The 12975-nt window shown below is 43.9% G+C and overlaps 1 protein-coding gene across 1 annotated transcript in view; it reads left to right on the top strand.

The window, feature by feature from the left end:
* Positions 1-12975, top strand: part of CD58 (CD58 molecule) — a 30090-nt gene that overhangs the window by 14065 nt on the left and 3050 nt on the right. The window contains 6 exon segments of the mRNA XM_042788321.1: positions 863-922; positions 1132-1188; positions 3801-3848; positions 9262-9330; positions 9510-9578; positions 9920-9988. Coding sequence (XP_042644255.1) covers positions 863-922; positions 1132-1188; positions 3801-3848; positions 9262-9330; positions 9510-9578; positions 9920-9988 — 372 coding nt within the window.

Raw genomic sequence — 12975 nt, 5'->3', positions numbered from 1 at the left:
GGAATAATAATTTCTGTCAGTGGGTTGACTACATTTATGCTAACACAACCCAGGGTCTGGTAGGCTTCTACTGCAACGGCACATTTCTGACTGTTTAACTCATCGCTCACCAGGGCTTCCAGTTCCCTTTCTGCAGATCTGCAGAGCTGTCTTCCAGCCACGCAGATCTTAGCTTGTACTGTTCCATGGGATGATTTCAAGAGGTACAGGACTTTATGTTTGCTTTTGAACATGACAGCTTTTCTGCCAGCACATTCTTCCAGATTACTGAAGTCCCTCTGAGGGGCAGCCCTGCCTTCCAGCATATCCCCAGCGCTCCCCAGCTTCATGTCACCTGCAGACTTTCTGAGGGTGCCTTCTGTGCCCTTGTCTGTATTGGTGATGTTGAACAACACTGTTTGATGTCAACACACGAAGAATATCACTCATAACTGTCCATCAGTTAGATTCAAAACAATTCAGCTACTTCACTGGAAACAGCGAAGGTTTGACCATACTAGAAAATAAACTTGTTATACCTTTGTAGCATAAGCACTGCACAGGGATAATCAACCAGAAGATTTGATTGATTCGCTGATTCAAGTACAAGACTCAGAATCATAAATTGCTAAACTCTGCTTTAGATTTGGTTAGATGTGTTCTGACTTGTTGTTTCAGTAGGCCCATGTTGTTGATCTCTCACTGATTGCCTTTGCCCCAAAACAGTATTTCAGTTGCATGTCCTCAGTGATCTTTTTTTTTTTTTTTTTTATTTGGCAGGGTGGGGGAGGTAGAATGGATGGAGCCTGTCAACTAGTTTCCAAAGGCACAAAACTTTATTTCTGAATAATTTCTCCAGTTATTTTATTTGTTTCTGGTGCAGGTAGAACTAAACTTGTAGCAGGAAGAGCTGCTCAGAAGACCAGTGCAGTGAATGGCTCAGGTAGGAGCTGGAGTGTCGCAAATGTGTGGCAATTGGACTGTTGCTGTAACTTGGTCTAGGCTTGTAAATGTTTTCTCTGTGGCAGTATAGTCTTTCATTGGAGAGGTAAAGGAGTAAGCCGTCTTTCAGGCCTTAGTTGTTTTACAGAGTGTAGATATTTTTTCTAGGTCATTACTACATACTTTCTAAATAAATACATTTTCTTATAGGAGAAGATCAGCTACTTTTCTCTGTGGACAGCCAAGAACAGCCTAACTCAGACAGAGGTAAGAAACCTGTATTGGGCTTTAAATGTTTCTAAACATCTGCTGTTGGTTGGAGCAAGAAGTCTGATCTGCTCTTTCCTCTTTTGCAGGGTCTAAGCTTTGGAGTTGATTTTCTGTGTGTGCACATGTGGCCTCAGAGTCTCAGCTGAGGTCCAATATCAGCTAATTGTAGGGACCTGCACTTAGTGGATGTATTGGTGAGGCTGGCAGAATTACTGACAGTGAATGGCCTGATACTTGCCTGGTCAGCAGCTGTCTTTGGAGGTGAATTCCACTTTTGACAATGGAGGATGGGGTCTGGCCTCAAGATGAGAGCTGGAAAAGCACATGCTATAGGGCAATCTGTCTGTTGGAGAGCTAACTATTTATTTGTTTGGTTAGGGCTGGTTTGTATGCTGAAATCAGGCTAATACTTCTGTCTCTTTTAATCTTACCTGCCTGTCCCATTTATATAAACTCCTTTCAGAAATGTGGATGGTTGTTTTTCTAAACTAAGTATTCATATCAAATCCTTAGGGCTGGGAATGAGTCTAATACATTGCTCATTCCCAATGTCCCCCATGGAAATTTCTTGCTGGCCTGTCTTGGAAATTGGGCAGCTAGCCTTTTTCTCAGTGAATTGAATTTGACTCGGAAAGCTGGTGTTTCCAGGGGGTGGGGATTGATGCTATGCATGTAGCACTAGATTAATAATGACCATTGAGGTTGATATCACATCAGACTGGCAGGAGTTTGCTGTTAGTTTACCTTGGTCATATCTCGAAAATCCATCCAAGGACTGGAGCAGACAGGCACATTGCTAATCTGGTGTGCAGAACTCTGGTCCTTGCTTTTGGTACATGACTGGTGTACGCTTCATCCTGTGTGTCAAGTTGCAATTGTCTCCTTTTCTTTAACCCCTTTCAGTTGTTTCAGGAAAAAACCTGTTAGCAGCACCTTTTGATTCACTCTTACTCCATTTTGCAGGCCTGTCCTCTCCTTTTAACAGTCAACATGAGGGAAGGAAACAGTCAGTGGAGGAAATTCTCACCTCTTTCCATAGTTACCAGTCTGCTTCCCACCCATCATTTCTTTATGTGATGCCTTCTGCAGGCAGTACAGATTCTCAGGGTTGTCTGCATTCCTGTCTTCCTCTCCAGATCTCCACTTACGTTTCTGCTGTCCACTCTAATCCTGCATTGTTTTTTGGGTTGGATTTTTTTGGGGGGGTGGGGGGAGAGGGGAGTGGGTTTCTTTCTTTAATTTGCATTGATTGCTTAGTTCTCTGGCTTCTGGGTATGTGTGTTGGAGTGTGGTCATCACTCTATATGATGAGCAGCTAGGGAAGAAGACAAATCCTTTTGTCTGTTCTCCTTTCACAAGGATGAATGAGGCTAACAAGTTCCAGCTTTCATATGTACGCATCTTTTGAACCACACTAAATCAGCCCCTAGGCAGTCAAGCAGATTATGGAGAGCAGGAGAAGACTCTTAAAAACCACTTTGTTGTGGAGGTCACCAGGCCAAATACTGTTTCAGTGGGAAATGACCAAAGCTACTGCCATCAGATACAAGCTCAGCATGCCCTGTTGGACTGTTCTGGTGGCTTCATGTGAGATACTCAGTCTGGTTTCTTATATGAGCTGCTGGAGTTAGCATAAGGCTGGAGCAGGATGTTTCTTCAAATGCAAACTACTGTGTCACCTTTGCAGAGATTTTCTGTACATTTAATTTAATTTCTTAAGGTGTTCTTTAATTTCTGAAGTTTCTTAATGTTTTTATGGGTTTGGAGGTTATAAAACGTTATGAGGCTCTTGATGATGGGTCTGGAAAAGATGCCACAAGTAGGGAGGCAGCACTATGAAAGCAGGGGTTTATAGTGGGGTTTTTTTATGTTTTTTTGTTGTTGTTGGGTTGGCTTAGGGGTTTTTTCTTCCCTTTCTACCCACTCTGCCCCAGCATATCAAAGTCTTATGAGCTTTTTATCAGGGTTTCAGATAAAGAGCTTAATTTTTCTTCTGTTTTTTTTTGTACATTCATTAAAGCTGTGTTTCTAGCCGATGGTTCAGAGATCACTAAAGTCTAGAGACTATGAATGGATTTGAAGGTAAAAAAAAGGAGAAGGATATAAAGGGAAAAAACAAAACAGAACAAAAAAACCTCCGTTTGGTACTACACTTAAATTTACTTTAGAATGATCCATGTTTCTATTAGAGATTCTTTAAGGTCTACAAGTAGAAAGGGTTTAAAGTCACAGTGTTAGTGCAACACATAGATGAAGTAAAAAAAAAAAAAAAAGAGATGTGGATTCTCTTCTCAGCTGTCTCTGGCTTTTTGTGGCAAATCTGTGCAGCCTTATCACCTTAAGTAAAACCACATCAGAAAGATTTTGTAGAACTGTAGATATAAGTATAGGTAATGTTGGTTATGGTCTAGGACCTTAAGTGGTTGCTGGAGGGGAGTTGAAATTAATTCTGAGTCCTTCAATAAAGTGTCATAAACATACTAGTTCTCAGGATTATCTGTTAAAAGTGTTATAATGAAACTGTCACTTTAAGGCTGACTTGCGTATTTTGCAAACTATTGTGCTACCTCCATACACATTTCTAAAAAAGTATTTCTGTTTGCTTGCAGCTACACCTTCACAAACTGTTGATTATGGGAATGAAAAGCCTGAAACAGGTAACAAGTGAGATGGTGCCCTAAAACATGGGAACATGAAGGGGGGGAATTAATTTTGCACATGGTCTTTTGCACTCCAAAACATAGTAGTATGTTCTCAGTCTAGAGATTACCATTCCCCTGTTGGCCTAGAAAGACCTGTTGCCTTAGAAACAGTAAATGATGATGGGTAGATGGCAAGTCAAAAAGACCTGGACCCTTGGGTTTGTTAAACATCACTGAGCAAATACCTTCTTGGGGCTTCAGCTTCCCTCTTGATATGATGAGAATGTTGCTGCATGCTGTGTTTGCAATTCACTTCACCATCTGTGGAAAGAAGAACTAAGCACATGTGAGGGAACCTCTTTTTATAGCAAATAAGTAAATTACCCTTTTGTTTAGTGTTACCTTTTATTTGCATGCAAAAGACTGCAAGGGTATTTTTATAGTATGTTACCGTGGGTAGGTGATCTTTGCTTTCTGCTGGAAAGAAACTCTCAAGCACGAGATAATAAAATGCTGTGGCTTCAAAGCTTTGGTTGTATTGATGGCAAATAAATCTGAGCCTCGGCACACTAATTTAGAGATGGGATGCTTACAAACTTGCAAAATGCTAATTTGGGAGATATGATAGGCTTCTTTCATTAGAGAGGCACCATTTCTCTACGTGGTATCTTCCACTTGCTTTATGCTCTAGGAAAGTCTTTTGTCTGCATTCATTAGGCAGCTAAGCAAAGTCCCAGTTTTGTTTTCTTAGTACAGCCAGTGTAAATTTCAAAGAAGTTCTGGGACCTGTATTTTTTTTCTAGCAGTTCTTTTTACTCCGGAAGGATAGTGAAATATGAACATTATAGTTCAAGTCAGCAAAACCGTGGGTTTTTTTTCCCAGGCTGTTGCACTGATGATTCATCCACTCACTAACTCTTCCACCATTTTCCCCAAGTAGCTGATAAGGGGGTTGGAGAAGGCAGAAGCTTTTCCTGATTAAGGCAAAAATTGCTAATGATGGCAATAAGGAAAAGGACATCCAGAAGCCCCTGGGGTTTGCTGCTTATTCTTCCTGCATGAATTGTAATAGGCATAGAACAGCTTTCCTCATCTGAAGAAACAGGGCTTGTGTAGCTGATGGTGAATCTGTGGTACACTGTGGGATTGTCTTATCACTTGTGTAACTATTTCCACATAGACATGGATATAGGAGAAGGAGGTTTATTCTTTGCCTGTCTTATGGAAGGAAGGAGGGAAACATACAGTTCAGGCAAAAGAGAATCAGATTCATAGAGTAAGATTGTCTGTTTGGACACTAGAGGATCAAAATAAAATACTTTATTTTGTTGCAGGATAGAGTGGGAACATCAGGAAGGGGAGTCAGTGCACCTTTGTGCAGTATACCCTGCAGCACCTAGGTAGCATGCAGTCACTGCTGTACGGATGGGAAGCAGTAATCAAGGCTATGATGTTCTCTGAAATGTGTGTATAAAGCAGTTTTAAATAGGGCTTCTTCTAGTAGCACAGCAGTACGTAACAGTTGCAAGGGAGAAGGTGTGCTGCTGAGCTCTGGACAGAGCTGGACACACAATGACCTGTGCTGGTGTGCGGAGTGAAGCGATGGAGTGGGCTCCTGAGGGACTGTAGCTCTCCTCTGATCTCTCTTCAGACAGAGAACTGAACGAGAACAGTGCCCTGAAAGACAAGCAGACAGTTAACAATGGTGTAAATGAGGAAGGTAGGTGCCTGTTGTATGGAGCAGTCAGTGCTAGTGACCCAGTGGGCAAACTGGCCAGGATCCCTTGGAGGTGAAAGCTCAGAGCGACTTCTGTGTAATGCTTCTTAATGGAGGTATTGGGAGGATTGTGTCATGAATGCTGAATATGTGTCCTCTGTACAGGAGTTTCGGAAACAGAGTAACCAACTTTCAGGCTGTAGTGAAGGGCAAAGTGAGTCTTGTGTTTTTACCACCCTTGGAAGTAACCCCAGCAGAGCATACAGACTTGAAGGATAAGTGTTTTGGAGATCATTTGGGTTTAAAAAAATAAATTAAAAAAAATAATCCCAGTCAGAGTGAGATGAGAATACTGGTCAAGTAACAGTCCCTTCTGAAATGCTGGCTTCTGGTCTTCTGGTTAACACTGCTTGTGGGGAGATCTTTGCAAGGGGACCTCCAGTTCCCCAGTGTGTGCACATGAAGCACATAAGTGAGGAGCAAGAGTTGATATGACCAAGAGGAAGCTTTGCCAAGAGGAAGCTTGGTTTGGAGAGATTGCTGCTTTGTGAAACGGAGTCAGGCTGTCCTTCATTGTCTCTGGTAAAAGACAGTACCCTGTGTCTGTCTGTCTTAACCTCTGTGACAGCTGCTGGAAAGGCCATGCAGCAATTCAAGCAGTCGGGAAGATTTCTGGGCAGTGTCAGGGACAGCTTCTTCACACAGGCTACCGGATGCCCCAGCGAAGGCTGACGTGCAGCTGTATCTGCTGCTCACTTACAGAGGAGGACTGGATGGGGATGTGGTCACAAACGACCGCCTTGGTTGTGGTGACCAAGAAAGAGATCCTGAGAGGCGTGGGGAAGGTAAGCATAAGGATACAGGTGTTGTGCTTTTGGAGAGCAAATTTCTGCTTATTCGGGAAGACAACAGGCAGGATCTTGTGGGAGGCAGTTCCGGAGAGCAAAGGAGCTAAAGAGAGACATCGGGCCTTTAAGGAGGCCTTTCTCTGACTGTGAGCACAGGCCATCCCCATAGGCAGGCAAACAGGCAGGCTAAGCAGGGAACTCCTGAGAGCTCCAGTGCAAAAATCCCTTACACTGGATGTGGAAGCAGGGGCAGGCTACAGTGGAGGAATTTAGGAACACTGCCCGGACAGGTAAGCATGGTGTCAGGAAAACCAAGACTCGGGGTGGACGAGAGCAGCTTCTGCTAGGTCATCTGTAAAAGATTAAAGGAGGAAGACATGGGCCTGTTACTGAACAGGGTATTGATTTAGTGATATCTGATGCTGATGAAGTACAGGCTAGATGAGCAGTGAGGTGGACTGAAAACTGGCTAAATGGCTGAGATCAGAGGGTTGTGATCACTTGTATGAATTCTAGTAGGAGGCCAGTATCTAGTGGTGTAGCCCAGGGGTCCACTCTTCTGGATCCACTCTTCTTTAGTGTCTTCATTCATGATCTTAATGACAGGGTAGAGTATGCCTTCAGCAAGTTTGGTGATGATACAAAACTGGGAGGAATGGCTCACACACCAAAGGGATATGTTGACATCCAGAGGGACCTCAACAGGCTGGAGAACCATGCTGGCTGGAACATCATCCAGTTCAACAAAAAGAAAGGGAAAATGCTGTACCTGGGAAGGAATAACCACATGCACTGGTATATCATGGGGGCCAATCAGCTGGAAAAGCAGCTTTTCAGTAAAGGACCTGGGTGTCCTGGAGGATGAGAAGATGAGCACGAGCCATCAATGTGCCCTTGCAGCAAAGGCTATGGGTATCCCAGGCTGCATTAGGAGGAATGTTGCCAGCATTGTGAGGGAGGTGATCCTTATCCTCTATTCAGCACTGGTAAGGCCACACCTGCAGTTCTGTTCTGGGATCCCCAGTACAAGGGAGATGTTGAGGTACTGGAGAGAATCCAGCAAAGGGCATAAAGATGAATAAGGGACTGGATGTGGCACTGGATAACCTGCTGTAGTTGAGCCTGCTTGAGCAGGGGCATAGGACAAGATGACTTCTAAGGTTCCCTTCCAACCTCAACCATTGTGAGATTGTGATATCTCTCATATAAGGAAAGGCTGAGAGACCTGAAACTGTTCAGCCCGGAGAAGGGGCTCAGGGGAATCTAATCAATGTGTTTAAATATCTGATGGGAGTAAATGAAGAACAGGGAGCCAGACTATCCTCAGTGGGTGCTCAGTGACAGGGCAGGAGGCAATGGACACCATCTAAAATATAAGAGGATCTGCTTGAACATCAGGAAACAATTTTTTGCTGCAAGGGTGACTGAGCACTGGAACATATTGCCCAGTGAGGCTGTGGAGTCTCCATTCTGGGAGGTATTCAAAAACCATCTGGACATGGTCCTGGGCAGCCTTCTCTCTAGGTTTGTCTGCATGAACAGGGTGTTGGACAAGATGACTTCCAGGGGCTCCTTCTAACATCAACCATTATCTGATTCTCTGATGTCAGATACAGATAAAGCTGAGATACCGAGTGCTACCCTTGCCTCTGTCTTGACAGTCTCTGTGGCATTTTTGCCTAGAGACAGATTCAGGGAGGAGAGGATCTCTGGTAATGGAAGAGGATCAGATCAGGGATTTCTGGAGAAGCCTTGGCCCAAACCAGTCCATGGGATCTGATACAAGGGTTGCTACAAGAGCTGGCAGATGCGACTGAGGATGTTCTTTATCACTTTCAGAAGTCACGTTGAAGAAGATGTGTGACAACTGGAAGAGAAAACAGTGTCATTGCCCTTACAGATGATAACAAAATGTGGAGTTCAGTCAGTCAGCGTGAGGGCAGGATTGTCCTTCAGAGGGAGCTGGAGGGGTAGAGGCCTGCATGAACCTCATGAAATTCTGCAGGGACCATACAGGGCCCTGCACCTGGATGGACCACCACCCTGCACTGTAGAGGCTGGGGACTGACTGGCAGGGGAGCTGCTCTGCTGAAAGGTACCTGGGAGTCCTTATGGACAGGACACTGTGAGTCAACAGTGCTCCCTGGCAGCAAAGAAGGCTCATAGCATCCTAGGCTGTTTTAAACAGTGGAAGTGATTATTTTCCATTACTTGGCACTTGCTCAATGGTATGTAGAGTATTACATCTAGTTTGTGGCCCACCCCGTGCTGGAAAAGTGCTGATAAATTTGAGCAAGTCCAGTAGAGTGCCACTAGCGTGGTCAGGGGCTGGAGCACAGTTCCTCTGAGGAGAGGCTGAAGAAACTGGGCTTGTTCAACCCTGGAGAAGAGCAGGCTTTCAGGTACCTAACAGCAGCTGCCAATACCTATGGGGATATCGATAAGAAGGTTGAGCCAGAATGTTTACTGAGTTGTCTTAGTGGGATGTCAGGGTGATGATCCTAAATTGAAGCCAGGGACATTCTTTGTGGATGTAAGGGAAAATATTTCTGCCTCTAAGCATAACTAATTACTAGGACAGGCTGTATGAAGTCATCATGGATTTTCTACCCTTGGAGGTTTTTAAGACCTGACTGGAGGAAGTCCTGAGCAACCTGTCTAGAACTGACTGTTGACCTTTCACTGAGGAGGGTGTTGGGTTAGAGACCTCCTGGGCTCTCTTCCTAAGTGAATCTGAATGATTCTGTGTCCCTTATGAATTGTAGCTGGTGACTCATCTCTAAGAAATGACTGATACGATTGTGAAGTTAAGCAGTGAGATACACTCCAGAGGACCATAGCTCTCCTGTGATCTCTTTTTCAGAACCTTCTGCCATGCAGAACAGCACCCTGACATCCAAGTGTGCAGCTGACCATGGTGTAACTGAGGGAGGTGAGTGCCTGTTCTGCGGTGGGGAGCTGTCCTGGTGGAAAGGTGTTGGCTTTCTGGTGTTAGCTGATGATGTTGGCAACTTGTTGCATTCTAGCTAGTGCCTCACTCTTATGCAATAGCCAGTACCTTGAAGCTGTTGCATTGCCGGGGACTGCAGTTGTCTTCTGATCTTTCTTCAGACACCTTGAAGAAGGAGAGCAGCAGCTTGCTGGTCAAGCATGCAGATGACCATGGTTTAAATGAAGGAGATAGGTGCCTGTGCTGTGGAGCGGTCTTTGTTCATTGTGACCTTTGACTAATGCTTCTTGATATAACATTATGGGTGGCACCATGGGCACTGAGTGCCTTCTGTGCTCGGCCTTTGGAGGGTCTGGAAGGGATCATGAGGACAGTGTGAAGTTGGGTATGGAGGAGGGAGGGGAGGTGTTGTATGATGGTCCCATGGGAGCAAGGGATGTTGGTCAAGGCTATTACTGATGCCGAACAAGTGGCCCAGCTATCAGTCAGATTACTCTTGATCCATCTGGGCTGGAGAGAGGGGGTGTTATGAGCTCTGGGATTGTCTAAATATTGCCTGTTGTCCCTGCAGAAGTCACCCAGGATGCAGAAGGTGGAAATGGGGAGTGCCTGAGCAACTCTCGCAGCTGCAGTCAAGAAGGTATGTGAAGGTGAAGCTCCTGGTGCCCTGGGAGAGTGTGCAGACTGGCACAGAGGCTGGGAGTGGCAGTGGTGGGCCAGGCTGATCCCTTTTTGCTCAAGTAGAAAACAGAGTGAGAATTATCTGGAGGGAAGGGGCGCGTGTGTGGTGGGCACTTGCGTATGAGAAATGTGCTAGGGAATCAGATGTTTGTGTTGAAAGTGTTCAGAAGGCTGGCCAATTTAGCCAGTTTAAAACTGTAGGATTAAATGTTACTAACATTCATTAATAATACACTTCTCGCTCATGCTTGCACTTTTACTTTATTCCATGCCTTAGTAAGTGACAAAGGCTTATAGTGGTTGAGGTGTCAGTAATGGGGTATGGTTTTGTGTCAATAGATTTCTGAACTGCAATTCTACCTTGTTAATTATGAATGCTGTTGAACATTGTATCAAGGTAGAGAGATATTGTGTAACACAGAAGGGGGTTTTCTCATTGCCTAGGTATGCAGCTGTGTTTTCTTTGGTCACAAAGAATGCAGTTTACTTAATTTGTGTCTTGTGGTTTGTTGTTTTTAAACCTGCATGGACCTGGTGGCAAAGATCTTCTAAATAAACAGACCAATGGGCTTGAGGACTGACACATGGAATGAGAAAGCTAATTATTACCCTGTATAGGAGAGTAGTCGATCAACACTTTATCTTGTGAATATTAGTGAAATTCAGGCTGCAAAGATACAACATCTCACAACAATTGTTTCGTATTCCATGAATTAGAACCTTTACTCAGTCATCAGTTCTGTACATTGCATTTACTATGGTGGTGTAACAGGCCTCCACTGACCTATCTCCAAAGCTGTTTTGCCCTCTCTGTGTGTTTTCTATGGTATGTGTGCAGATGAGAGCATCTGTGAGGTCACACAGCTGCTTCTCGGAGTACATCAACACAGAGAATATGAAAACTCAGATTAGTCCTGTCCTGAATCTGATAACAGAAGAATGTAAGGACTATCCTTTAATAAACTGTACAGGCAAGGGCTTACACTGGTCTGTCATCCATCCAGACCAGACTACTGTTTCTGTAGATTTTTTTCTAGAGTAGAGAAAGCCTATGGAATGCTAACTGGTTTCACTGTAGTTACTAATTACTTTAATGTTGATCCCCAAGAATTGTTAAAGATCATAGGTTTGGAGCTGAGATCACCGATCTTTAGTTTATAGTGAAAAGTCTGAGACTTCTAAATCTGGCAAAGAACGCAAAAAAGGTCAAGCCCTTGCCAAGAGAGTAATTACTACACTCAAAGTTTATCTTCCAAAGCACCTGGTAGTATTGCAGAAAATGCTACTGAAGATTTATCTGTAGAAAATCCAAAGTTCCTATCTGTGAAACAGGAAGGTTCCAAGTAGAATAGTTGAAGCCATAACATACTGCTGTATCTCAAAGTCTTTGGTCTTTATGACAGACAGGTGTTGGAGGTAGAAAAAGTTTCCCTAACCTAGCAGGTTCAGTGGCAGCATGGAGAAGTGAAATCACCTGCCATCAATAATTGTGAATTTCTTGATTCCCAAGGGATATAGTTGAGGCACACGACTTGCTTAGAAAGAATTTCACTGGAGTTGTATAAGATTTCCAGGAGTAATACTGTAGGTAAATATATAATAAAACTTTCTCATTGCTGGTGTGACTGCAAATCTTACACAGGTTAAGATGATACCGAGAACAGCTGCTAAACTTTGAATCTACCTAATGAGGGCAGTTACCTTATCTGGGTTTGATAGACTTGCTGGAATTTACTGTAGTTCAAGCATGCTTTACTCTGACTCTGGGGAGCTGTGTTTCCTGTGGGTGGGTGAAAATTGTAGGGTGGCTTGAGCCAATCTGGCCACTTACTATCGCTAAAAGTGGAGGTCTTGCTCTTTAGACCAGCTCTGGTGTTTGTCACCCCTCTGTGAGCCAGTTTAACTACCTCATGTAGTAGGAAACTGACCCAGCAGAAAAATCTGAGTGGTCTTCTGCTGGACTAATAGGTTAAATCTGATCATAAAGGGCTTTGATAAGCACTGGGCTGACATACTGAAGGGGATGGGATGCTGGTCAGAGGTGGGTTCAAAGGGAGAAGGAAAGGCAGGAGACAGGGAAAGCGGCTGGAGGTAGGGGAGGCTGTTGCAGTGATAGGAGGACAGGCTGTGTGAAATGTGTATTGTGTGAAGCTGTTACTTTCTCACACTGTAAAGCTTTGCTGTGCTTGGAGCATGTTGTAGAACAGCTGTAGTTTAACTGAGAATGAGCCTGGTGGTGGAGGGCATGAGCTGGTTTCCCAGAACTGAAGCCTTTGACAGTGCTGGCTGTTCTACATAGAGTGTAGTTAGTTTAAAAGTATTTGACAAATAAAACCTCTGTGAAGAAACAAAGTTTTGGAGTGATATGAGATTAGGTCAGCTATAGCAAAGAGAGTGAGGGAAGAAAGGAACATATGGAAAAAATTGTTTTGCTATTTGTAAAAGGAAAGGGGTGACCTCCTTGCAGTCTGTATCTTCCTCAAAAGGGGCAGAGGAGTGGGAGCTGCTATCTCCTCTCTCTGGTGAGCAGCAACAGGACATGAGGAAATGGAATGAAGCTGTGTCAGGGAAAGTTCAGAATGGACATTAGGAAAAGGTTCTTCACTGAGAAGGCCATTAGAACAGGTTCCCCAGGGAAGTGGTCACAGCATCAAGCCTGTCAGAGTTCAAGGAGTGTCTGGATTATGCTCTTAATCGTATGGTTTAATTTTAGGTAGTCCTGAGAGGAGCAGGGAGTTGAACTCGATGATCCTTATGGGTCCCTTCCAACTTGAGATATTCAATGATTCTATGAAAGGCTTTGTTTCCAAATTTATTAACTGAGTCACCAGAAACTTATTGTTTTGGATTTTTTAATCTGACTTAAATTTTAAAAAGAAAATTTAAAAAGCTCTTAGACAATGTGCACTATAAGCCAGTGTCTATCAAAGCATTTTTGTTTGGTAA

The sequence above is a fragment of the Tyto alba genome, unplaced genomic scaffold (assembly GCF_018691265.1).
Source record: "Tyto alba isolate M040663 unplaced genomic scaffold, T.alba_DEE_v4.0 Super-Scaffold_14, whole genome shotgun sequence".
Classification (NCBI taxonomy): Eukaryota; Metazoa; Chordata; class Aves; order Strigiformes; family Tytonidae; genus Tyto; species Tyto alba.
This window is presented reverse-complemented; position numbering and strand designations above follow the sequence as displayed.